Source organism: Papio anubis, chromosome 4 (assembly GCF_008728515.1).
Source record: "Papio anubis isolate 15944 chromosome 4, Panubis1.0, whole genome shotgun sequence".
Classification (NCBI taxonomy): Eukaryota; Metazoa; Chordata; class Mammalia; order Primates; family Cercopithecidae; genus Papio; species Papio anubis.
In genome coordinates, this window is record NC_044979.1 from 10243073 (window position 1) to 10269058 (window position 25986).

Sequence of the window (25986 nt, forward strand, 5' to 3'; positions counted from 1 at the left end):
TTAACTACTGCCAGTTCTGGAAATCCTTGTGGCCTCAGCAGAATTCTGGAGCTTTCTTACTTCATGCCCACGTACCTACATGTGGACTACAAGGACTTCTGTTATCTCAGGCTGATTTACCTTTTCCCTAGAACATCAATAGCACAGTTTAAAACACTGTCTCAGCCTGGCATGGTGGCTCATGCCTGTAATCCCAGCACTTCGAGAGGCCAAGGTGGCTGGATCGCTTGAGCCCAGGAGTTTAAGACCAGCCTGGGCAACATGGCAAAACACCAAAATATAAAAATTAGCCAGTCTCATAACCTGGTCTCAAAATAAATAAATAGATAAAAATTTTAAAAAGTATTTAAAAAAATCACTATCTCTACCAGTTCCCACCAGTTCCCAACAAAATCAATTTCACCTACTTCATCTTCCTGTTTATTAATGCTCAACCTATTTGATTTGCTTAGAACTGTAGCATTTTCCATGCAAGTTTTCATTTATGTCAAAGATTTAAAGTGATACAGGCAACAATAATTTTAGAGAAATCTCATTGCTTTATTACTACTAACAGTATTTAAAATTTTTAGGCTCAAGTTTAAAAATCCTTACTATTGACGGATTACTTTTTAAGTTAGCAGTTCCTTTAGAGATACTGTGGTTTGAGGCACCGATTTCATGGAACTTTATGTGCTGAGTGGTTATACGGGCTCATGTAGGACTGAAGCCATAGCTTCCTGTAGAGACCCCGTCTGCAAGTACAATGCCAGCTCCGAAATGGCATTTGCATGAACAATTTCCATACAGGATTCCCTTTAGTGAGCTCTTATTTTGTTAAAGTTGCCTTATGTTCTCTTAATAACATTAGTTATCATTAATATAATGGAGAAGGTGCTTTCAGAGCATCTTGGTAAGGGGTGTTTTCTTTTATCCTAACATAAAGCACTTTGGCAAAAAAGCATGGGAACAGATCAGTTTCATGCTGGATATTCAGAGAATATGCAACATCCAGGCATGCAAGAATGCGACAATCCAGCCGGGCGCGGTGGCTCACGCCTGTAATCCCAGCACTTTGGGAGGCCGAGGTGGGCAGATCATGAGGTCAGGAGATCGAGACCATCCTGGCTAACACGGTGAAACCCCGTCTCTACTAAAAATACAAAAAAATAGCCGGGCGTGGTGGAGGGCACCTGTAGTCCCAGCTACTTGGGAGACTGAGGCAGGAAAATGGCATGAACCTGGGAGGTGGAGCTTGCAGTGAGCCGAGATCACACCACTGCACGCCAGCCTGAGTGACAGAGCAAGACTCCGTCTCAAAAAAAAAGAATGTAACAATCCCTCCAAGTCTTCACTTTCATGGAAGTTTCAGAGCATATCATGGGTTTCCTTAAACTTGCGGGTGCTAAGACCCTTCAGAGCTTACATTTAGGTATGAACTTGTGACTCTCCTCCCAGGCTTGTAAGAGAGAGTTAGCAGAGCTAGATAATTGGAAGACAAGGTGCTAACAACTGGATCTGAGGACAAGCCCATCCTGGTGCCTGGCCTGATTCTAACTGATCTCTGGGCATCCGTGGGGCCTGGAGAAAAAAAATGCCACAGGGCACCGCATTTGGTGGGAGCTGACACAGGAGCAATAAATTCCATTCCCCTGTTCATGTTTTGGTGTGGGATTGGCTTCTGGAAAAAACAAACAAACAAACAAACAAACAAAGTGGGTTAAAAGGTGGAAAGATGGTGATCAATAAGCTACCAATTTGTTCTCACATTTATTTTGAGGCTACTAAGTAGCTGTCAGACACATGAAATAGCCTAAAGATTATAGACAAAGGTATTTTGGAAATTTTGGCAACATTTGCTTTTAGAATTAGTTGGTTCCAAAATTTTAAAACACATCATTTTAATTTTTATTAGCTTTATTGAGCTATCATTCACATGTAATACACTAATTCAAGGTTTACAGTGGTTTTCAGTATATTCAAGGAAATGTGCACCCATCACCACCGTCAATTTTAGAACTTTGTCATCATCCCCCAGAGAAATCCTGTACCCACTAGCGGTCCCTCCCCATTTCTCCCTAAGTTTCCCCAGGCAACCACTAATCTACGTTCTACCTCTATGGATTTGCCAATCTGGACATTTCATATAAATAGAATCATACATGTAGTATTTTGTGACTGAATTCTTTCACTCACATGATGTTTTCAAGGTCCGACTATGTTGTAGCATAAATCAGAACCTCATTCCTTTTAATTGCCCAGTAATAGTTCATCATATGGGTAGACCACGAATTATTTATCTATTCATCATTTGGTGGACATTTGGGTTGTTTCCATTTTTTGAGTAATATGGATAATGCTGCTATGAATATATTTGTGTACAGAGCTTTCGTGTGGACACCTATTTTCACTTTCTTGAGTATATACCTAGAAGTAGAATTGCTGGGTCATTATGTTAAGTGAAATCCATCAGGTGTAGAAAGATAAGTATCACATGTTCCCCTTATACGTGGAAGCTAAAAAGAAAATTTGAGCCCCTGGAAATAGAGAGTGGAACACTGAGTCTTAGGGCCTGGGAAGAGTGGTGAGGAGGAGACTATGGGGAGAGGTTGGTTAATGGATACGAAATGACAGCTAGATAGGAGAAATGAATTCTGGTGTTCTGCAGCACCGTAGGGTGAAGATGGTTAACTGTAATTTATTGTATATTCTCAACAAACTAGAAGAGAGGGTTTTGAATGTTTATGGCACAAAGAAATGATAAATATTTTAGGTGATAATATGCTGATTACCATGATTTGATCATTATACATTGTATACATGTACGGAAATACCATTCTGTATCACATAAATATTATGTGCCAACTAAAAGTAAAAGGGAAAATATCTAGTAACTGTTTAATATTTTGAGGAAGTGTCAAAGTGACTGGCACCATCCTGTATTTCCACTGGCAATGGATGAGGGTGTCAATTTCTCCACATCCTCGCCAGCCAGCACTTGTTATTATTTGCCTTTTTAGTTATAGCCATCCTAGTGGGGATGAAGTGGTTTTAATTCTGGCTTTGATTGCATATCTCAAATGGCTAATGATGTTGAGTATCTCTTCATGTACACACTGGCTATTTGTAATCTTTTCTGGAGACATATCTATTCATATTCTTTGCCCATTAAAAACATTGTGTTATTTATTGAGTTGTAAGAATTCTATATTTTGGATGTAAGTCCCTCATCAGATATGATTTGCAAATATTTTCTCCCATTCTGCAGGTTGCTTTACACTTTCTTGATGATACATTTTGTAGCATAAAAGATTTTAATTTTGATGAAGTCCAATTTTTCTATTTTTTCTTTTGTCATTTGTATAGTTCCAACATTTTGAAAGAAATATCTAGCTCTTCAAGGTAGAAATGAAAGAGTTTCAACTTATAGATCTGATGGGAAGTTCATTATTAATGCCACACTTAGAAGATGAGGAAATAAGATACTTAGAAGCAAGAAATAAGAGAACAGCAATGGAAATTAAAAAAAAAAATTACTGGCTAACTTCAGTTGACTACAAAGATCTCTGTCAGTCATGGTCCAGGCCGGAAGCAGGTGGAATATTCAGACGGGCTGACTGGGGAGAACTTAATCAAGGGCCTTTTCTATAGAGGCATTGATAGTGCAAGGAAACCAGGCATTACGATGAAGCCCCTAGGGCTGGCAATGCTTCAAGGTTGCTATCCCAGTGTGGTGAACAGGGAGGGAGCAGGTACTGAAAGCTAGTGAAGTGGGAGAGTTCCCTGATTCCCCCTGCAGCACATGGAACAAGGGTGTGGCTCACCTGCTTGGTTGCCCTACAGCTCAAACCCTTAGGGGAGCATGTAGACTGGCAGGTGCAGAGGATGGGATGAATGCTTTGGGCTCTCGGCCCCATAGCAGTGTCTAGGTGTGGGTGTCTGCAACTCCCAGGCGGGCACGTGTAACCCAAGCTCTTTCGGATTTGCCATCTGCAGATGGCTTGTGTGCCAATCAGCTCAATGGACCCTCTGCCTTATTGCAAGAGCAGAGGGCCAGTGTGACAGCCTCTATATCCTGAGCTCTGGCCCAGTGTCTCAGAAGAATCGGATCACACATGGGCTCCAATGATGAGTGCAAGTTTTTATTGAGTAGTGGAGGTGATGCTCAGTGAGATGGATGGGGAGCCAGAAGGTGGAGGGGTGAGGGAAATAATCTTTCCCTGGAGTCGGGCTGCCCAGCAGCTGGACCCTTCTCTAACCACGCCGGCCGACCTTCCCTCGGCATCCAGACGTCCCCCTTTTTTTCCTCTGCTGCATCGTTCTGCTGTCACTGGTCTGCTGGTCTGGACATTCAGCTGCTTGTGTGTGTACCCACTAAGGTATTGGGTTTATATGGGTACAGGATGGGGGCTTGGTTGGCCCGAGTGGTCTTGGAAAATGCAACATTTGGGCATGAAAACAGGAGTGCCTGTTCTCACTTAGGTGTGTGGCACAGGCTTGAGGGTGGAGCCCTCACCAGGGACCTGGCCCTTCTCTATCCAGCACTTCCCTGCCCAACTCCCATGTCACTAGTTATAGGGAAGGGCTGTTTGGAGAAAGCCATGGATTTTGCTAGAGGAATATGGCTACTGCCCACCTATAGTCTGGCAAGGAGGACGCTGGAGGAATCATACCTCCAACTCTCTTTCTTCTCACTCTGTCATCTCCTGCCCATGCCATCTTAGCCGAACCCAACTCACACCAGGAAAAAGGTGGCCTAGTTGATACAGTCCGCAAGGCCAGCCTCTGGGGCCACAGAACAAGGTGGAGAAGAATGAGGGGTGGATTGTGGAGCAGAAGGAGAACATCCAGTGAAGCCACTAGGTGGTGAGTCAGACACTTTGTCCTTTCGGTGGGGGAGCAATTTACACTGAAGATAATTCCCTCATCTTGTTTTTTAACTAGCCCCGCCCCATTGCTGTCCCTTTACCCAGAAATACTTGTCCCTCATACTATGTAAAATGTGATCTCTCACAAGGCTCGTCTCAGAAGCCACCTTCTTCTTGCTGCCATTCCTCAAAATTTGCTCAGAAGTGATCTCCCTCCTCGGAAGTTGTATTAGTCAGGGTTCCCCAGAGCAACAGAACTAATAGGGTATATATACAATATTACATGAAGGGGAGTTTATTAAGTAATAACTCACATGCTCACAAGGCTCCACAATAGGCTGTCTGGAAGCTGAGGAGCAAGGAGAGCCAGTCCAAGTCCCAAAACTGAAGAACCTGGAGTCTGATGTTCAAGGGCAGGAAGCATCGAGCACGGGAGAAAGATGTAGGCTGGGAGGCTAGGCCAGTCTAGTCTTTTCACGTTTTTCTGCCTGCTGTATATTCAAGCTGTGCTGGCAGCTGATTAGATGGTGCCCACTCAGATTAAGGGTGGGTCTGCCTTCCCCAGGCCACGGACTCAAATGTTAATCTCCTTTGGCAACACCCTCACAGACACACCCAGGATCAACACTTTGCATCCTTCAATCCGATCACGTTGACAGACTTAACCATCACAGAAGTCTTCCTTGTGGATCAAACTCCCCACAAAGTGATTCTACCTTTTATTGTTATTTACAGATACCCCATATGACTCTCACTGTGCAATAAAGTCCAGACGGAACCATTTGTATTTATCTTTGGACCTCTTGAAGAACCTGCACAGTTTCCTGATGTTACACAGTGCCTCAGCTCAGACTGATGAAAGAATGGATTTGGGATCAGGCATTATTGAGTCTTCTTGGAATCTGCTAGTTGGAAGGGTCCTCAGATGTACTTCCAGTTTTAACTTAGCTATTTCAAGTTCCTACTCAGCAAAGCCTCTCCCTCCAGGTGGGGGACACTGTTGGTAGCCCACTCAGCATTTCCCCTTCTTCCTCGAACACAGCCCTGACTTTTTTCCAGCCTCCACCCTCCACTAAGTGGCCAAGTGTCAGAGGGAAAGCTTATCCTAGGCTGAAATAATTTCAGGATAATATGTTCCCTTTTGTCAAAAATTGGTTTAGAAATGGAAATGTGACCAAGTTGTGGCTGCAGAGCCTTGAGGAGAGATTTGCTTGTGATTTCCAAGGAAGTCCTTCCTGCCTCCTTAGAGAAAGTGCAGTTGTTACTGGCAGCCACTTGACACCTAGGAGGAGAGCCAATCTCCAGATGACGATGTCAAATATAGATTGTGGGCTGGGATTTGAAAATCTAGGATGTTGCTAACATCGTTGAGGGCAACCTAAAGTCTGCTTTATCTCTGAAATTCTCTTTTTATGAAAAAGTATATTTCCTTTTTGGAAAGACCTTTGAGTTGGGGTTTCTGTTACTCCATATCTGAAAGGAGGCCCATACACCCTGCCATTGTTTTCCTCTTCAACTCTGCTGATGTAGAAGCCAATATATAATTGAAGAGTTCTACGAATGTTTAGACTAGCTCTGTGCCCAGGAATGTAAGAATGGTTTGTAACAGAGACCCTGTCAAGCCTGAAACATTATATCTCATTTTACTAGCAGCTAGTACTCTGGGGAATGGGAGTTAGTACTGTATTTATTCCAGAATCTTGTTGATGTGCTGCCTCTTGTCCCTTACATTGGGCCTGATTTTTTTTCTCAGAATAGTGTCTGTAAAATGTGAAAGGTATTTTCTATTCCACACACATGAAAACCCCTTTGCTTCCTCAAGATAAGAATGGGCCTTTAGCTCTGATCCCAGGGTCGATCAGCAACAATATTTGCCAAAACAAAGCCATGTTCCCCAAAGAGGCCTTTCCACCCAGCACTCTTAGCAGGACCTGACGCTTCACACTAGGGAGGCAATAGGGCTGTTTATACAGCAAATGGACAAGCCACATTCACAGTGAGATTTGTTTGGCCTTTCCTTGCAATTTGTTTATTTCCTGAGATGGAGTCTTGCCCTGTCACCCAGGCTGGAGTGTGGAGGTGCGATCGTGGCTCACTGCAACGTCCACCTCCCAGGTGTTCAAGTGATTCTCCTGCCTCAGCCTCCCCGAGTAGCTAGGACTACAGGGACGCACCACCACGCCTGGCTAATTATTGTATTTTTAGTAGAGACGGGATTTCTCCATGTTGGCCAGGCTGGTCTCGAACTCCTGACCTCAGGTATCTGCCTGCCTTGGCCTCCGAAAATGCTGGAATTACAGGCATGAGCCACTGAGCCACTGCAATTTAGATGGGAAGTCAAGCCAGCTCTTAAGTAAAGTCCATGCTGAGTGATTACTGGAGTCACTTCGGCAGGCAAGGGGAGTGGGCTTATTGTTGTTATTCTTATTATTATTATTATTTTGAGATGGAGTCTGACTGTGTCGCCTGGGCTGGAGTGCAGTGGCGTGATCTCAGCTCACTGCAACCTCCGTCTCCCAGGTTCAAGCGATTCTCCTGCCTCAGCTTCCCGAGTAGCTGGGACCACAGGCGCGCACCACTATGCCCAGCTAATATTTTTGTATTTTTAGTGGAGACAAGGTTTCACTATGTTGGCCAGGATGGTCTTGACATCTTGACCTCGTGATCCGCCCACCTCGGCCTCCCAGTAGTGCTGGGATTACAGGCATGAGCCACCGCCACAGCCCGGGGCTCATTATTGGCAGAATTTCTGGTGACCTAATTAGCGATTTCCAAGTATTTGTCTTTCTGGGTAGAAAGATCTCATTTTCCTCCATCTATTTCTTTAAGCAGGAATGGACAAAGCCTTGTAATTAGCGTTTGAGAGGGAGTGAGGTAATACGCTGAAAGTAAAGGCAGGGAATGAAGACCATTTTATTGGGTGCCTGTGGCTGAAGAATTGAAAAAAATTCAATTAGGAAAGGGAGAAAACTAGGAGTTTGGAGCCAGGAAAGAAGGAAGAAAAATGTATTAAGAGGAAGGAAGAATATAGGAATACGAAAGAGAGTTAAGTGTCAGGCTCACCTGGGTACGATTAAAGAAACATATTTAACATTAAAGAAACATATTTAAACCCGTTACCACAAATAAATATATTTGTGGTAACAGACAAAAAATACATTTATTGGTGGTTCCTAACTGAAAATATCCTGCAGGACTTTTTTTCAAGGTTGGCCAAAAAAACTCAAAGAAAAAGATTTTTCGAGTCATGTTTTTCTAAAGGCTGTGGTCTTCCGATCAATCAGATAAGAAGCATTTATTGCCTAAAATCAAGTAGGAAGGATCTGTTCTTTTTCTGAAGTCCCATAGTTGCATAAAACTGACCTCCTAAGCAATTCTTCCTTGTCTCTTTTTAACCAATAAATCTACATTCTAGATTGAAATTGACCATTGCTTCCAGACATGTGTGGGAGTCCAGAATATGCCACTCCAAAAGAAGGAGGATTGTTGAACTGAAGACAATTAAGAAGAAACAGATGCAGAAAAGCTCACTGCCCTCCATTTGCTTAAATGCAGGACAGAGATTTACAAAGATAAAAGGCATCCTGCCCCTGTCTCTTACCAGGGAGAACAAAGGTTAACCACTGAAGACAGTTTTAGACCATTATCTGCCAGGAGTTGGAGCCAGAGGAATCTACCTGGACATGCATTACCAACTCGCCTTTATCTGCCAGTTACTTGCTTCTCTGCCGAGAAGCCCCCTCTAGAGACCCAAACTCCTTTTCCTTTGTCCTGTCACTTCTCTAAAAATCACTATTCTTTGTTGAAGATGCTATACAAGCTGGAATTCAAAGCTACTTCTTTGAGAACTACTCCTTCCCTGGTGTCTGCCATGTAGATGTGAAATATACATGTAAATAAACTTGTTTTTCTCTTGTTAATCTTTTTTTTTTCTTTCTTTCTTTTAATGGGGTCTATTCCAACTAAGAACCTTATGAAGTGGCCAGACGCAGTGGCTCATGCCTGTCATCCCAGCACTTTGGGAGGCCAAGGCAGATGGATCACCTGAGGTCAGGAGTTCGAGACCAGCCCGGCCAACATGACGATATCCCGTCTCTACTAAAAATATAAAAATTAGCTGGCATGGTGGTGGGTGCCTGTAATCCCAGCTCCTTGGGAGGCTGAGGCAGGAGAATCACTTGAACCTGGGAGGTGGAGTTTGCAGTGAGGCAGTGAGCTGAGATCATGCCACCACACTCCAGCCTGGGCAACGGAGCAAGACTCCGTTTTTTTTGTTGTTGTTGTTTGTGTTGTTTGTTTTTTTTTGTTTGTTTTTTAAAAAGACCTATGAGGATTGAGGAAACAATTATTTTTCTTCCCCTACACATGATTTTGTGCCTGCTGCATAATTTTTTTTGTTTGTAATATCAATGTTTCTCAAAGTGGTCTGTGGGCTACCAACTTCAGAATCACCTGGGATGCTTGTTAGAAAGTATATGTTGTAGGCTCCACACCAGCTGCAATGGTCCAGCATCTCCAGAGATGAGGCTTTTTTTTTTTTTTGAGACGGAGTCTTGCTGTGTCACCCGGGGCTGGAGTGCAGTGGCCGGATCTCAGCTCCGCCATTCTCCTGCCTCAGCCTCCCGAGTAGCTGGGACTACAGGCGCCCGCCACCTCGCCCAGCTAGTTTTTTGTATTTTTTAGTAGAGACGGGGTTTCACCGTGTTAGCTAGGATGGTCTCGATCTCCTGACCTCGTGATCCGCCCATCTCGGCCTCCCAAAGTGCTGGGATTACAGGCTTGAGCCACCGCGCCCGGCCGAGATGAGGTATTTTTAACAGTATCCCAGATTTTATTAAATTCTAATGTTGAGAAACAGTGGTCTAGATTTTAAGACAAGATCCATGTCATTTATTTTTGTTCCCTTCTGATGCCTAGCACATAGAAGGTACTTGATAAATATTTTTTGGAGAGATGAATCTAAGAAAAGTGAAACTGTCTAAAAACTTGCCTCTGAATTTCTTTACTGTCCTGTCCCTATCTATCTGCAGAGTGAGCCTTACCTGTCTGTTCAAATCCTCTGCATGTTGGGATTTGTGGTGGTGACAGTGGGTGCAGCAATGTGAAAGGCATTAGCAGCGTGTCTTGCCCAGATGATTCCTGCAGGAGGAACATGGCTGGGCTTCCATCTGTTTAAGCCTCATTCTCAGGCCATTCTGTTCATCCTATAAACTACCCAGGATCATTTCAAGAAATTACTTTTCTATTAGTTCACCAGTGTAGACAGGATCTGGTCAAGAGACAGTATACACACAAGTTATTTGAACAGTAAGAACTTCATATAAAAAGTGTTAACTAGGTAAAAATGTGTTCATTATAAAGTTATAACAGGATAAAAAGAGAACTCTAAGGTCTCATAGAGGTAGCAACTGCAGCTTCCACTCCCAGGGTTAAAGAAACAATAAGAAAAGGGAACAAGTAGGAACTTAGAGGAGGGGCACCTGGAGCTCAAACTCAGACCTTCAAGGTGGGAGCTCTGCACTGGTTCTGGTGAATATGAGATGGGCCATATGAGGTCGGGTCTGCAAGTGCTAGAAAAACTGCAAACTGCAAACTACATTCAAATGCTTCTGCAGAAAGGAAGTGCTGCTGCCAGGGTGAAGAAGCATTGCTAGGGTGATACTCACAGTGAACAGACAGGAGGAAACTCATCCTCTCCTTTTCCTCTAGCCTTGCAGTCTCCCTTTTGCTCCCTTTATTGCCAAAGGCCAACCTAGGTCCAGCTGGCAAAGCAAAACTCAGTTGTAGCTGCCCCGACATCACAAAGCTGAGCATAGAAGGGAGGAGTTGGAGCTGAGACATCCATGGCTTAATGATGGGCACAGCCAGGTAGCTCACTATTGCTCACTGTCTTGGATGCTTTTATTCCATTATTCTCCTCTGAACACCTTGTAATTTGGTGTTAATTCCTGAGATGATTTTGTCTTTTCTTTCGCTTTCTTTTCTGATCTAAATAAATTGTTTTACATCTCCTTTTTGTCTGTTTCTATTAGGAGTTTTTGTTGTTTGTTTGTTTGTTTGTTTTTGAGACAGGGTCTCACTTTGTCACCCAGGCTGGAGCACAGTGGTGCCATCTTGGCTCACTGCAGCCTTGACCTCCTGGGTTCAAGCAATTCTCCTGCCTCAGCCCCGACAAGTAGCTGTGACTACACGTGTGCGCCACCATGCCTGGCTAATTTTTGTATTTTTAGTAGAAATGGGGTTTCAACTTGTTGGCTAGGCTGGTCTTGAACTCCTGACCTCAGGTGATCCACCCAACTTGGCCTCCCAAAGAGCTGAGAGTATAGGCGTGAGCCACCATGCTCAGCCTCTATTAGGAGGTTTTTAATTCATGTTTTTTTTTTTGTATGTGTGTATATACATTGCTGCTAGTTTAATTATATTTAATTCATGTTGAAGCATGTGCTATATAGTTTTTCTCTGCCTTATTTTGGAAATATTTTTATTAGTGGAAAAATTTGGATTCTTCCTGTTTTCTTCTTGTAGTAACTTCCTATGGTGGTTGCCTGCCTTCTTCTGTTCATTTTACAGTGTCTTGGAATTATTTTTAAAATTTCAATAGGTTTTTGGGGAACAGGCAGTGTTGGTTACATGAATAAGTTCTTAAGTGGTGATTTCTGATATTTTGGTGCACCCATCACCTGAGCAGGGTACACTGTACCCAATGTGTAGTCTTATATTCCTCACCCCCCTCCCACCCTTTCCCCTGAGTCCCCAAAGTCCATTGTATCATTATGCCTTTGCACCCTCATAGTTTAGCTCCCACTTATAAGTGAGAACATATGCTGTTTGGTTTTTCCATTCCTGAGTTACTTCACTTAGAATAAGGATCCTTAGGCCGGGAGTGGTGGCTCATGCCTAGAATCCCAGCACTGTGGGAGGCCGAGGTGGGCGGATCACTTGAGGTCAGGAGTTGGAGACCAGCCTGGCCAACATGGTGAAACCCATCTCTACTAAAAATACAAAAATTAGCTGGGTGTGCTGGCAGGCGCCTATAATTCCAGTTACTTGGGAGGCTGAGGCAGGAGAATTGCTTGAACCCGGGAGGCGGATGTTGCAGTGAGCTGAGATTGCTCCCACTCCAGTCTGGGCAACAGAGCGAGACTCAATCTCAAAAAAAGAAGAAGAAGAAGAAAAAGAATAATGGTCCCTAATTCCATCCAGGTTGTTGTGAATGTCATTATTTCATTCCTTTTTATGGCTGAGTAGTATTCCATGGGATACATATATCACAATTTCTTTATCAAATCATTGATGGGCATTGGGTTTGGTTCCATATTTATGCAACTGGGAATTGTGCTGTTATAAACGTGTGTGTGCAAGTATCTTTTTCACATACTGACTTCTTTTCTTCTACCAATAACTACCATCAAATGGTAGTTCTGTAAAGTGTCTTGAATTTTTCTTGATCAGCCATTAGCACCTGTGTCTATGGAGTGAGTGAGGGATTTGAATGACTGATGAGGTTTCTTAGTTTAAGAATGCTCTCTCCCGTTGGTACAGTGAAGTACAGGTTCTTTAACAAATGACTTATTTTCTGGTGCCTGGGAAGGTCAGTGTATTTCCAGTTTTATGACTTCTTTGTTTCTGTGGGATCCATAATTTCCACTGCTTGACTTTCTCTTTTCACTCCAACAGATGCCTCCTCTTCCAAATTCTCACTCAGAAGTGGTGCCTTCCTAATGCTGCCTCCTGAATCCTGCACACTCTCCAATACTTTTCTTCCTTTTGATTCTTTTTTTTTTTTTTTTTTTGAGATAGAGTCTCACTCTGTTGTCCAGGCTGGAGTACAGTGGCATGATCTCAGCTCATTGCAGCCTCTGCCTCCCAGGTTCAAGCGATTTTTGGCCAATCTTTGTATTTTTAGTGGGGATGGGGTTTCACCATGTTGGCCAGGCTGGTCTCGAACTCCTGGCCTCCCAAAGTGCTGGGATTACAGGCATGAGCCACTGAGCCTGGCCTCCTTTTGATTCTTTAGTAGCCAGATCAGCCTGATCTCAGAGCTCTTCTGAAACTTCCCCCATCCTGAGCAAGACCCTTTCATTCTGGGTGTGATGTTTTATCTGTGTTCTGCCACCACTAGGAACCTGACTTCCCTCTTCTCATTTCTGTGTGTTCTCATCTGACTCTGCTTCAGTGTGGGCTCTGGGGTTGGGTCTGCTGGTGTTGTATTTATTTCCTCTCTTGCACGTAAATTGACATTTGTAGCGTTCTCTTTGTGATGATGTCAACATGCCTTTTTGGATAGTTTCATTTGCTTTTCTTGTTGATCTTTATGCCTTTTGGAGAATAAATGGAGAATTTCAGACTTAAGAAGTAGCCATTATCCTATAGGAATCTAGAAAGGATGACTCTTTTAAAAATATATTACTTTTCTAACTGTGGCTGGTAGATAGACATGTAATTGAGTTCACATACTTATTTTGTATCCAACAGCCTTGATAAATGTTAAAATTAACACAACAGTTTATCTTTAGATTATTTGGGGAATTTTTAGGCAGACAATTACATCATCAGTGAATAAAGGCAGTTTTGTTTTTTCTTTTCCAATTCCTAAAACTCTTGTTTCTTTTTCTTGCCTTACTGCCCTGACCAGGATTTTTGGTACAATTGTGAATAGAAATGTTGATAGCAGGAATCCTTGACTTTTATTTTTTATTTTTTGAGATGAAGTTTTATTCTGTTGCCTAGACTGAAGTGCAGTGGCATGATCTTGGCTCACTGTAACCTCTACCTCCTGGGTTCAAGCAGTTCTCATGTTTCAGCCTCCCGAGTAGCTGGGATTACAGAGATGCACCACCACGCCTGGCTAGTTTTTGTATTTTTAGTAGAGATGGGGCTTCACTATGTTGGCTAGGCTGGTCTCAAACTCCTGACATCAAGTGATCCACCCGTGTTGGCCTCCCAGAGTGGCTAGGTTTACAGGTCTGAGCCACCGTGACCCACCCTTAACTTATTATTATCAATCTTAGAGATAATGCCTTCAACATTTTAGGATTAAATATAATGTTTGCTGTAGATGCCCTTTATCTTATTTTCACATTTTAAAAGAAGAATTTAATGGCGAATGAATACTGAATTTTATGAAGCTTTTTCTCTAAAAACTGAGAAAAATCATATAATTTTTTTATTTTTTTTTTTTTTTTTTTTTGAGACCGAGTCTTGCTCTGTCGCCCAGGCTGGAGTGCCGTGGCCGGATCTCAGCTCACTGCAAGCTCCGCCTCCCAGGTTCACGCCATTCTCCCGCCTCAGCCTCCCGAGTAGCTGGGACTACAGGCGCCGCCACTTCGCCTGGCTAGTTTTTTGTATTTTTTTAGTGGAGACGGGGTTTCACCGTGTTAGCCAGGATGGTCTCGATCTCCTGACCTCGTGATCCACCCGTCTCGGCCTCCCAAAGTGCTGGGATTACAGGCTTGAGCCACCGCGCCCGGCCGAAAAATCATATAATTTTAATCTCAGTCAGATAAACTGACAAAGAGAGATTCATAGAGATTTTCCAATGCTAAACCACTCTAGCATTCTAGAGATAAACTCAATTTGGGCCGGGTGCTGTGACTCACGTCTGTAATCCCAGTGCTTTGGTGGGCTGAGGCAGGAGGATCGCTTGAGGCCAGGAGTTTGAGACCAGATTTGGGTAACATAGTGAGACCCTGTCTCTACAAAAAATAAAAAAAATCAGCTGAGCATGGGAGTGTGTGCCTGGAGTCGCAGCTACTCAGGAGACTGAGGTGGGAGGATTACTTGAACCCAGGAGTTCGAGATGATAGTGAGCTATGATTGCAACACTGCACTGTAGCCTGGGCAATAGAGCAAGACCCTGTTTCTAAAACAAAACAAAACAAAAACCCCACAAAAACAAACAAACAAAAAATATGTTCTCTATCCATGTTGCAATAAAATTAAAAACTAATAACAAATAACAAGTGGGTTGTTTAAAAAGGCCCATCTGAGGTGGCTCATGCCTGTCATCCCAGCACTTTGGGAGGCCGAGGCAGGCGGATTGCTTGAGACTAGGAGTTCGAGACCAGCATGAGAAACATGGTGAGACCCTGTCTCTACAAAAAATACAAAAATTTAGACGGGTGTGGTGGTGCATGCCTGAAGTCTCAGCTACTTGGGAGGCTGAGGTGGGAGTATGGCTTGAGCCCGGGAGGTGGAGGCTGCAGTGAGCCGAGATTGTGCCACTGCACTTCAGCCTGGGCAACAGAGTGAGACTCTGTCTCAAAAAAAATTTTAAAAAAATGTAAAAAGCTCACCTATTTGGAAAATAAATAACATGCTACTAAAGAATCATAAATTTTAAAAGGGTTTAAAAATCATAAAAATACAAAATATGTAGAACTAAGCAATAATGAAAACACTTTCTTTTAAAATTGGTGGGAAGCCACCAAAATAGTATTTAGCGAAAAACTGTTCACTCAAAATAAATTAGGCAACAAGAAAGGTTAAATCAAATGAACTCAAAGAATGATCTTAAAGAAGTCAATAAAATGGAGAAAGCAGAAATATAAAGATGAATCAAGCCAAAACCTGGTCCTTTGAAAGATTAATAAGATAGAACCCTGGCAAAACAGATCAAGAAAACACACACAAAAAGATGAATATAGGCAAAATAAAAAATTGAAATGGGGAAATGAATATAGGTGCTTAACAGATTTTTATCTTAACGAGTACCGAGAACAACAAAACACTGAGAACTTGAAAACCTCATTGACAGTAATAAATTCCCAGTATTGCCCTTATATCCTGGCAAGAGGGGCCCCTGCTCTGGGCTTAATTTATTTCATTTCATTTTTTATTTTTGTTTTTTGAGACTGAGTTTTGCTCTGTCGCCCAGGCTGCAGTACAATAGCATGATCTCGGCTCACTGCAACCTCTGCCTCCGTGGTTCAAGTGATTCTCCTGCCTCAGCCTCCCAAGTAGCTGCGATTACAGGCACCTGCCACCATGGCTAGCAAATTTTTTGTATTTTTAGTAGAGATAGGGTTTCACCATGTTGGCCAGGCTGGTCTCGAACTCCTGATCTCAAGTGATCTGCCCACCTTGGCCTCCCAAATTGCTGGGATTACAGGCGTGAGCCACTGCGCCCAGCTCTGGGTCTATTTTAGAGGTTCAGTTCTGACCCTCCTCTGATTCTACCCATCCCCAAATGGCCAAAGGTATCCAGAGACAAGAGGATGTGCCCACCGGAGCCTGTAATCCTACCACAAAACTGCGGGGCAGGGGCTGTGAAGTCCTCTAAGCAGCTCTGAGTTCATTTCCAGGGATCGAGGAGGCTCTTTCCCACACGCAGCCTGTCCTCCCAAAGTGGCCGAGGGGTGGCTGTTTATGGGAGTGTAGACGGAGTTTGGACGTGTAAGCTGCGTGTCTATAGACACACACAGGAGGTCCCTGAGGTGCAGGGCAGAGCTGGAGATGGGAAGAAAGTAGTCGTGCTGCAGGTCAAGGGCCAGCTCTCCACAGCCACCCACATTCCAGGGTGGACTTTAAGAAATCTGAGAATTCTAGGCTGAGGGCGGTGGTTCACATCTGTAATCCCAGCACTGTGGGAGGCCAAGGCGGGTGGATCACGAGGTCAGGAATTCAAGACCAGCCTGACCAACATGGCAAAACCCTGTCTCTACTAAAAATACAAAAATTAGCAGTGTGTGGTGGTGCACACCTGTAATTCCAGCTACTTGAGAGGCTAGAAGCAGGAGAATTGCTTGACCCCGAGAGGTGGAGGTTGCAGTGGGCCGAGACTGAGCCACTGCACTCCAACCTGGGCGATAGAGCGAGACTCTGTCTCAAAAAAAAAAAATAAATTCTAAATTTGGCCTCCCAGCAATTTGGGAGGCCAAGGTGGGCAGATCACTTGAGGTCAGGAGTTCAAGACCAGCCTGGCCAACATGGTGAGAATTCTAAATTTGAACCTGGCCTTCCAGGTTGTCATAAAAGCATTTTTGTCAAGGTAGGAAGATAGAAGATATTTAACAGTTTATTCACCTGACTTCAAACTTTTTAATATTTAGACATATTGCTCAGGGGTTTCATTTGTGTTCTTGTCTCAGGCCCTATAATGTTTGAGGTAGACCCGTTTAAGATTTCAGATTGATAGGAATTAACACTATGATATTAGGTACTAAGCTGTGGGAGCAGTTTGCCACAATTTAGAAAGTAGATCATTCTGCACTGGCTCAATAATTTCATTCCTGGCCGGGGGCGGTGGCTCACACCTGTAATCCCAGCACTTTGGGAGGCCTAGGTGGGTGGATCACTTGAGGTCAGGAGTTCGAGACCAGCCTGGCCAATACAGTGAAACCCATCTCTACGAAAAATACAAAAATTAGCCGGGCATGGTGGTGGGCGCCTGTAATCCCAGCTAATTGGGAGGCTGAGGCAGGAGAATCACTTGAACCTCGGAGACAGAGGCTGCAGTGAGCCAAGATCATGCCATTGCACTCCAGCTTGGGCAACAAGAGCAAGACTCTGTCTCAAAAAAAATAAAAATAAAAAAAATAAAATTAAATAAATAAATAATTTCATTCCTGGATATATTCTCTTTCTATATATATATATGAATATATATATATATATAATGCACCTATATCTCTATAATAAGTGAACCTATATTTTCTCTCTCTCTCTGTGTATACATATATATATCTGTGTGTGTGTATATATGTATGTGTGTGTGTATATATATACACACATACAGAGAGAGAGAGAAAAAATAGGCTCACTTATTTGCAGAGTGCCAGTTCTGCTATAAGAAGGAAGAACTTGCACCAGAATGTTGTAAATTAACTTTATTATGCAACACAACATCAAGTTTAGCTGATGTTTGTTTCATAGTAAGATTTTCTTGATTAAGGAAGCAGGGCATTGATTTACTAGAAACAAACAGTTCTCAGACCATATTTTGAGTAGCACTGTCCCAGAGAAAGTTTTGCTTAAGTGCCAGAGTTGTCATGTACCAGGATGTTTCCGTTAGTATTGTTTATAATCTAATTGTTGGCAATTGTGGCAATAATCTGGGAGCAACCTAAGTGTCCATCAACAAAGGAACAGAAAACCAGACTGTGGGATGTTTATAGAATGGCACACAAACCAGCAACGAAATTGAGGGAACTGAACGTTTCAATACGGATGCGTTTCATAAGCCTCATATAAAGGGTGGGGGCAGGAGAGGAGGAAGGCAGATTGCAAAATAATCCGTGTACCATACGAAGCTGAAGACACGCAAAAATCCACTGTTGTTTAAGAATACATGTATAAGTAGAGTATAAGAAATGCAAGGGAAGGGAATGGCCCACAATGAATTCAGAATAATGGTTACTTTTTGGGAAGGGAGATTGGGAAGGACGAGGCTAGTATGCCGGATAGTAGCATGAAGATCTTGTTACGTTATTTGATGACTTTTGTTTAAAAAATATTTTTGGGCCGGGTGCAGTGGCTCACACCTGTAATCCCAGCACTGTGGGAGGCCAAGGCAGGCAGATGACGAGGTCAGGAGATCAAGACCATCCTGTCTAATGTGGTGAAACCCTGTCTCTACTAAAAATACAAAAAATTAGCCAGGCATGGTGGCGGGTGCCTATAGTTCCAGCTATTCGAGAGGCTGAGGCAGGAGAATGGCGTGAGCCTGGGAGGCGGAGCTTACAGTGAGCCGAGATCGTGCCACTGAACTCCAGCCTGGGCGACACAGCGAGACTCCACCCCCCCCCCCAAAAAAAAAAAGATCAGTGGTTGCCAAGGAGTAGAGTGGGGGAGGAAGCGAGTGGGAAAGGAGGGAGGGAGGAACAGATGGAACACAGAGGATTTTCAGGGCAGTTGACATGGTTTGGTTGTGTCCCCACCCAAATCTCAAATTGAATTGTACTCCCATAATCCCCAAGTGTTGTGGGAGGAACCCGGTGGGAGATAATTGAATCATGGGGTCGGTTTCCCCATACTGTTCTCATGCTAGTGAGTAAGTCTCACGAGATCTGAGGGTTTTATCAGGGGTTTCTGCTTTTGCATCTTTCTCATTCTCTATTTGCCTGCTGCCATCCATATAAGATGTGACTTGCTCCTCCTTGCCTTCTGCCATGATTATGAGGCTTCCCTAGACATGTGGAACTGTAAGTCCAATTAAACTTCTTTCTTTTGTAAATTGCCCAGTCTCGGGTATCAGCAGTGTGAGAACAGACTAATACAGCAGTGAATGAGACTGTAATGGTAGATGCATAACCTTATGTATTTGTCCAAACCCACTGTAATCTAAACTACGGACTTCGGGTGATAATACGTCAATGTCGGTTCATCAGTTGCAAAAAATCTACTACTCTGGTGGGGGAGGTTGATAGGGAGGGAGGTTGTGCATGTCTGAGGGCAAAAGGTATCAGAAATCTCTATTTTCTGCTCAGTTTTACTGTGAACCTAAAATAGCTCTAAAAATATAAAGTTTATTATATAAAAATATATTTTTAAGTCCACGTTTCTGTGAAGACAGTTCTTTTTTTAAACTCAAACTCTGCATCAACTGCAGAATAGAGATTATAACTGGAATGTTTAATGTTAACCTAAAATCTATTTGAAAAAAATTTTAATTGCACACAACCTGTTGTAATTTTGTAGTTACTCACTTTCTTGCCAGTATTCTCAGTAATCTGTGATCATGATTAAACATCGGTTAATGTGATAAATTTAATGGTTATGACCTGGGTAAGCCACAGCATCCTCTCGTAAAATGAAGTCCAATCAGCTTTAAGGTCAAGGTAAAATAGGAATAGCTTAGGTTAAAAGAAGCAAGCTGGCCAGGCACAGTGGCTCATGCCTGTAATCCCAGCACTTTGGGAGGCCAAGGCAGGAGGATTGCCCAAGCCCAGGAGTTTGAGACCAGCCTGGGGAACATAGCAAGACCCTGTCTCTAAATATATAATATATATATATCATATATATAAAATAATACATATATATATAAAAGACAATTAGCTGGGCTTGGTGGTGTGCACCTGCAGTCTCAGCTACTCAGGAGGCTGAAGCAGGAGGATCGATCGCTTGAACCCAGGAGGTCAAGGTGCAGTGAGACGTGAATGTGCCACTGCACCCCAGCCTGTCTCAAAAAATACAAAACAAACACACAAACAAACAAAAGAAAACCTGACCTGGTGAATATTCAGAAACTATTAAGTGAAAAGCTGGTGCTCACTGTTAGGTGGTCAGGACTTTCTGCTTCTTAAGAGTCCCTAATGATTCCCAGGGCCAAGCATGCTCAGATGGGGACGCTGTCTTGTGGCTCACTGTTATCTCATGTAAGCAGCAGTGGCTGGGAGTGCAGGCTGCAGGCTGCACTTGCTGCTGGGTTCCTCAACCATAACATTAACACAGACATTGTCCTTCTTTTGAATAGAAGACAAATGATCCACAGTGGCACCATGCCAAACCTCACTCTGTAAGGATATATTGGACTGAAATATATTGAATATATTCCCAAATTCAAATATATTGAATTTCATCCTATTTTCCCTAAACCATTTGGTTTCACATTTCCCTAAACCATTTGGTCGGATTATATCTCCCTACAAACTGTCACCCTCCTTCTGCCAAGCAAATGAAATGATAACTGTTCTGCATTTTACTTGGATGTCATCTTAGTACCCTTACTGGTAAGTTGGTATCATCTTTCCTCTTACTTCTTGCATTAGGCTGTTCTTTGCATTGCTGTAAATACCTAAGGCTGGGTAATTTATAAAGAAAAGAGGTTGGCAGGGCGTGGTGGCTCACGCCTGTAATCCCAGCGCTTTTGGAAGCCGAGGCGGGCAGATCACGAGGTCAGGAGATTGAGACTATCCTGGCTAACATGGTGAAACCCCGTCTCTACTAAAAAATACAAAAAATTAGCCTGGCGTGGTGGCGGGCACCTGTAGTCCCAGCTATTTGAGAGGCTGAGGCAGGAGAATGGCACGATCCCAGGAGGCGGAGCTTGCAGCGAGCTGAATCGTGCCACTGCACTTCAGCCTGGGCGACAGAGTGAAGACTGCCTCAAAAAAAAAAAAAAAGAAAAGAAAAGAAAAGAAAAGAGGTTTAATTGACTCACGGTTCTGCAGGCTGTACAGGAAGCATGGCATCTGCCTGGCTTCTGGGGAGGCCTCAAGGAGCTTTCACTTACGGCAGAAGGCAAAGTAGGAGCAGGCACATCAAACAGCAAGAGTGAGAGCAAGAAAGCAAGAGAAGATGCCGCACACTTAAACAACCCGATCTCGTGAGAACTCACTCACTATCGCAAGGACAGCTCCAAGGGGATGGCGCTAAACCATTCACGACCAGTCCACCCCATGATCCAATCACCTCTCATCAGGCCCCCTCTCCAACACTGGGGATCACATTCCAACATGACACTGAGCAGGGCAAATATTCAACCCTGTCACTTCTTTTCCAGCAGGCATCTCTCTGGGCTCTGACCCTCTCCTGTCAATCCCAGCTGGGAGTCTCCGTTTTTACAGTCCCCTCTAAACAGGCTCTTTTCCCCAACCCTTGTTTCATGCTCAGCCTTTCCTAAATGCATTAAACACCTAGTCAGAGGAAAAGCATTTTAACTTCAAATTAACATTTAAAATAAAAAACTAACTGTAAAGCAAGTTTTTATGAAGGCAATATAGATTCTCTAAAGAAATTCAGGCCGGTTGTGGTGGCTCACGCCTGTAATCCCAGCACTTTGGGAGGCCGAGGCAAGCAGATCATTTGAGGTCAGGAGTTCGAGATCAGCCTGGCCAACATGGTGAAACCTTGACTCTATTAAAAAGACAAAAAATTAGCCGGGAGTGGTGGCAGGCGCCTGTAATTCCTGCTACTTGGGAGGTTAAGGCAGGAGAATCACTTGAATCCGGGAAGCGGAGGTTGCAGTGAGCCAAGATGAGCCATTGCACTCCAGACTGGGTAACAAGAGTGAGATTCCATCTCAAAATAAATAAATAAATAACAAAAATAAAGAAATTCAGAACTAAGTTCTAAGCTCTGAAAAAATAATACGTAACCCATAGTGCCATCCATAGACAACCACTTTGAGACTTTGCTGTATCTTCCAGTGTTCTGATTAGATTTAAATCATATCAGTCAGGCATATTGGCTCATGCCTATAATCCCAGGACTTTGGGAGGTGAGGTGGGCAGATCACTTGAGGTCAGGAGTTTAAGACCAGCCTGGTAAACATAATGAAACCCTGTCTCTACTAAAAATACACAAATTACCAGAGCATGGTGGTGGGTGCCTGTAATCCCAGCTGCCTGGGAGGGTGAGGCAGAAGAATCATTAGAACTCAGGAGGTGGAGGTTGTAGTGAGCTGAGATCATGCCATTGCACTTCAGCCTGGGTTACAAGAGTGAAACTCCATCTCAAAAAAAAAAAAAATAATTAAAAAAAAAAAAAAAGATTCAAATCATATCTACCCGGCCGGGCACAGTGGCTCCCACACGAAATCCAGCACTTTGGGAGGTTGAGGCGGGCAGGTCACCTGAGATCAGGAGTTTGAGACCAGCCTAGCCAACATGGTGAAACTCTGTCTCTACTAAAAATACAAAAATTAGCTGGGCATGGTGGCGTGCATCTGTAATCCCAGCTACTTGGGAGGCTGAGACAGGAGAATCACTTGAACCCAGTTGGCAGAGGTTGCAGTGAGCCAAGATCACACCACTGTACTCCAGCCTGGGCAACAGAGCTGGACTCCATCTCAAAAAAAAAAAAAAAAAAAAAAAAAAAAAAAAATCCTATCTACCCTATATGCTCCACTCATCCACTTGTGGTGTCCTTTAAAAGGAACATTTAGGCAGTGATAATCTTTCCTCACCTTCTTTTAAGCACACATACGTCATTGATTATCATTTATATTCATCATTCAGAGACTAATTGTATTGGTTCACATCAAAGTACTCCTGGCTGAGGAGGTATTTTCTTCTTTTTACTCTTCTAATGCTAAATGGGCTTTCCCTGACATGGGCTGTCTGCAGCTGACCTTAGCAGCAGGCAGACACGACCCCTTTGCCGACCCTGCAGTTCATGCAGCTGTTCTCAGGGAAAGGTCACGAAATCCTCTCTGCCCTCGAGTGACCAGCCAGAAGATACTCTGAGCCTGTGGCATGTGTCAGTTTGGGGCACTGTGCCACAATGAGGGTGTGGGCAAATGGGAAGAAGCCAGGAACTGCAACATGGGAGAAAACAAATTAGGGCTGGAGAACTAGGTGGGGACACCTGTGGCTGGTCCCCATCAAACTGAACACCCAAAGCTGGAGATAAATACAAAGTGGGAGCTCATACTTTAACCAAAAATGCCTGCCTAGCAGGAGGCAGGGGCTTGGGTGTCAGGAGGTGTCAAAGATCAAAGACAGGCAAAGCGTTAAAGATCCAGGTCTTGCTGGGCATGGTGGTACTTCAGGAGGCTGAAGTGGGAGGATCGTTTGAGGACAGGAGTTCGAGACCAGCCTGGGCAACATGACAAGACCCCATTGCTACAAAAAATAAAAAAAATTAGCCAAACGTGATGGCACATGGCTGTAGTCCTAGCCACTCGGGAGGCTGCTCTGGGAGGATCACTTGAAGCCAGGAGGTTTATGCTGCAGCAAGCTATGATATTACACTGCACTCCAGCCTGGGGGACAGAGCAAGATACCATCTCTAAAACAACAACAACAACAACAACAAATCCTGGTCTTTAAAGCGAGAGAGGAGGCAAGAATCTAGGCAAAGAGAAGGGAACAGGTGCAAAGCTTATGCCAAAGGGCGACCAAGATAGAGGCTTCCTGTGGACCCATCTCCAAGGCAAGACATAGTCTGAGAACAAGCCTATTCCTTCCACCACACTGTGTGAAAATATACAGTTTTTACGTTGCAGTTTTTCAAGTCAACCTGACTCAGGCTAAACACAAGAATACTCAATGGAGTGTTTTGTGCGGATTCTTTTCCCTAAGAAGATTCCAGGCCTCCTTTGGGGCAGTGAATTAATCGCTGTCTCTCTCTTTACTTAAATGTCCTTAAGCCCGGTTCCGTAACACATACTAGAGAGTCAAATACATTCGTGAATTGAGTGAATGAATTCTCAAGAGACCCTGACTAAAAGAGCAGTTGATTCATCTTAGAATCATTAACTTACCTTATGTCTTCCCGTGGCATATGACAAGTTAAATTGACCTGGACCACCCCTAAAGTGGACCCAAACAGTGACTGCCCTCCCACTCAGGCGAAGGTCACTCCGGCGTCTTGCCCCATTGGGCAGAAGGGCTTCACATTCACATTCGGGGCCTGGAAGTCCCCAGGGACCCTCTTCAAGGCTGAGGCTTTGAACTTCCACTTGCATTTTTGCAAAGGTAATTACCTTTTCCTGGATGCTGTCAAGGAGAGCGACACTTCACCACCAATATCTAAGATCAAGTCGCATGGATCCCCAGGGTCAGTAGGAGGATTCAGACATGGGCTGGGTGCCTCTCTCCTGACCACTGGATTGGTATCACCACAAGTAAGGTCACAGCTAAGTAGAAAATGCCTGAGGCAAAGTGGGGGTGAAAGAGGGACCACCGGGCAGTGTGACAGGCAGCCCCTTCTGCCAGCTCATTATCCCCACCTGCTCCTGTCGTCGCATAGTAGAATCCTAATGCAAGTTTACGGAGAGTCAGCTGGAGCTTGTCCTCCATGTAATTCAGATCACGTTGCCTGCAGCTCTTAGGTACTCAAATAAACAGAAGGACTAATATTACTACTGAAAATGTAATTAAGGGCATTCATTGTAAAGTAATAATGATTACCTCACCCTCACCATATGGCCAGAACTGATTAACACCTAGAAGAAATGATCTAAAACCTCTACAGGCAGAATGAATGTCTCAGGTCATAATGAGAAACATTTTGTGTGTGGGGAGTTGGGGCTGAGGGAAGAAAAAGTGGTTGGGAGTTTACTAAACCAAGAGGCACAAACAAAATAGGATAACATCCTGAAAAATCTCGTTCAGATTAGACAAGTTGTGTTTTTAGTGTAGAACCCATATCACAAATGCAAAAATATTATAAGATTTACACATTGGAATTGTCACTTAATTGGATGATTTTTTCCTCCGTTGTTTCTTTTCTAATGATGAGGAATTGATGGAGGAGTCTCCATCGAGGCTGGCAGTTTCTTAAAACCACCAGGGAAGGGCTTAGCCCCCTGATTGAAAATCTTTGTATCGTAAATTATTGGTTAAAATGCTGTTTGTTGTCAGGAGTATCATGGAGTGTGATTTAATCTCTTTAGATTAAAGTGGTAGAAATGTTAGCATTTCTGGGTAGTACCAAACAGGTTAGCATTACAAACGATGCCTAGAAAGACACGGACCCATTTGGAAGACAGGGTTGCTGTAAAAGCCAGTTTGCAGGTGCACCGTGGGGGGTGACAGGATGCCCCGGGCTGTTCTCGATTAGTGTGTGTGCCCTAGGGCCATATGGTGAAGCATAAGGAAGCAGAATTTGGGATATTTTTCCACCAGAATCCTGAAGGTTACTCTGTGTACTGCTGGGGAAAGCTTAATGGGCTCAACACCACCCTTGAGGAAAGGCAACAGTGGAATCTTTTTTCTGCAAATACTTCCTTGGGTGGTGGATCATGATTCCCTGAGACAGGATTTCCTGCGGCAGAGCTGGAGGGGCCGGAGGGGCTGGTGGGGCTGGTGAGTCTAGAGGCGCTGGAGTTCCAAGAACTTGGCCTGGAATCTTGAACCTGCAGCCATACATTCGGACTCCAGCTTTGCCTTTTTACTTCTCTGTCTTTGACCACTAGAGAAATAAACAAACCTCATAACATTATTTCCTCGACTGCCTCTTAAAAGTTAAAATCTTAAGTTAGGGACACCTCACATTTTGGTCAAGACCAGTGGCCCTAGGTAAGAGTAAATCAGAGAATTCCCAAGGTGGAAGAAATTATTCCTAGACAATGAATCCCCTGGATTTGGGCTGAGGAGTGAGACAGCTGGTCACCCTGGGGGTGAACGGAGCCAAACGCATACGCCTCATTGTTGTTTTAATAACCCAAGTTGGATTCAGGGAGTACCTGTGCAGTTCTGTGATTAGCACATCTGCAGTGAGATTTCCCCATGTTGTAGCTGAGAGGCGGGCTGCT

The 25986-nt window shown here is 43.8% G+C and overlaps 1 protein-coding gene and 1 long non-coding RNA gene across 2 annotated transcripts; one reads left to right on the forward strand and one right to left on the reverse strand.

Annotated features, from left to right (window-relative positions):
* Positions 1–24605, reverse strand: C4H7orf33 (chromosome 4 C7orf33 homolog). Its single transcript, XM_021936371.2, has 3 exons — positions 23992–24605; positions 1406–1660; positions 1–75 (listed from the first exon to the last, which is right to left on the reverse strand). The coding sequence occupies exons 1-3, from the start codon at positions 24193–24195 to the stop codon at positions 1–3; spliced, it is 534 nt and encodes a 177-aa protein (XP_021792063.2). The 5' UTR covers positions 24196–24605.
* LOC110742921 lies at positions 5416–8767 on the forward strand. Its single transcript, XR_002521221.1, has 2 exons — positions 5416–5834; positions 8263–8767. It is a non-coding gene; the product is annotated as an uncharacterized LOC110742921 (long non-coding RNA).
* Positions 24606–25986: the final 1381 nt, after the last annotated feature.

Coding starts and splice junctions, on each gene's coding strand:
- C4H7orf33 (XM_021936371.2), bottom strand. CDS start 24,195: ATGCAAGTGGAAGTTCAAAGCCTCAGCCTTGAAGAGGGTCCCTGGGGA. Junction 1,661..23,991: donor ATGCCACGGGAAGACATAAG/GTAAGTTAATGA, acceptor TGTTTTTTCCAG/AAGCCAATCCCACACCAAAA. Junction 76..1,405: donor TCACAAGTTCATACCTAAAT/GTAAGCTCTGAA, acceptor GTCCACATGTAG/GTACGTGGGCATGAAGTAAG.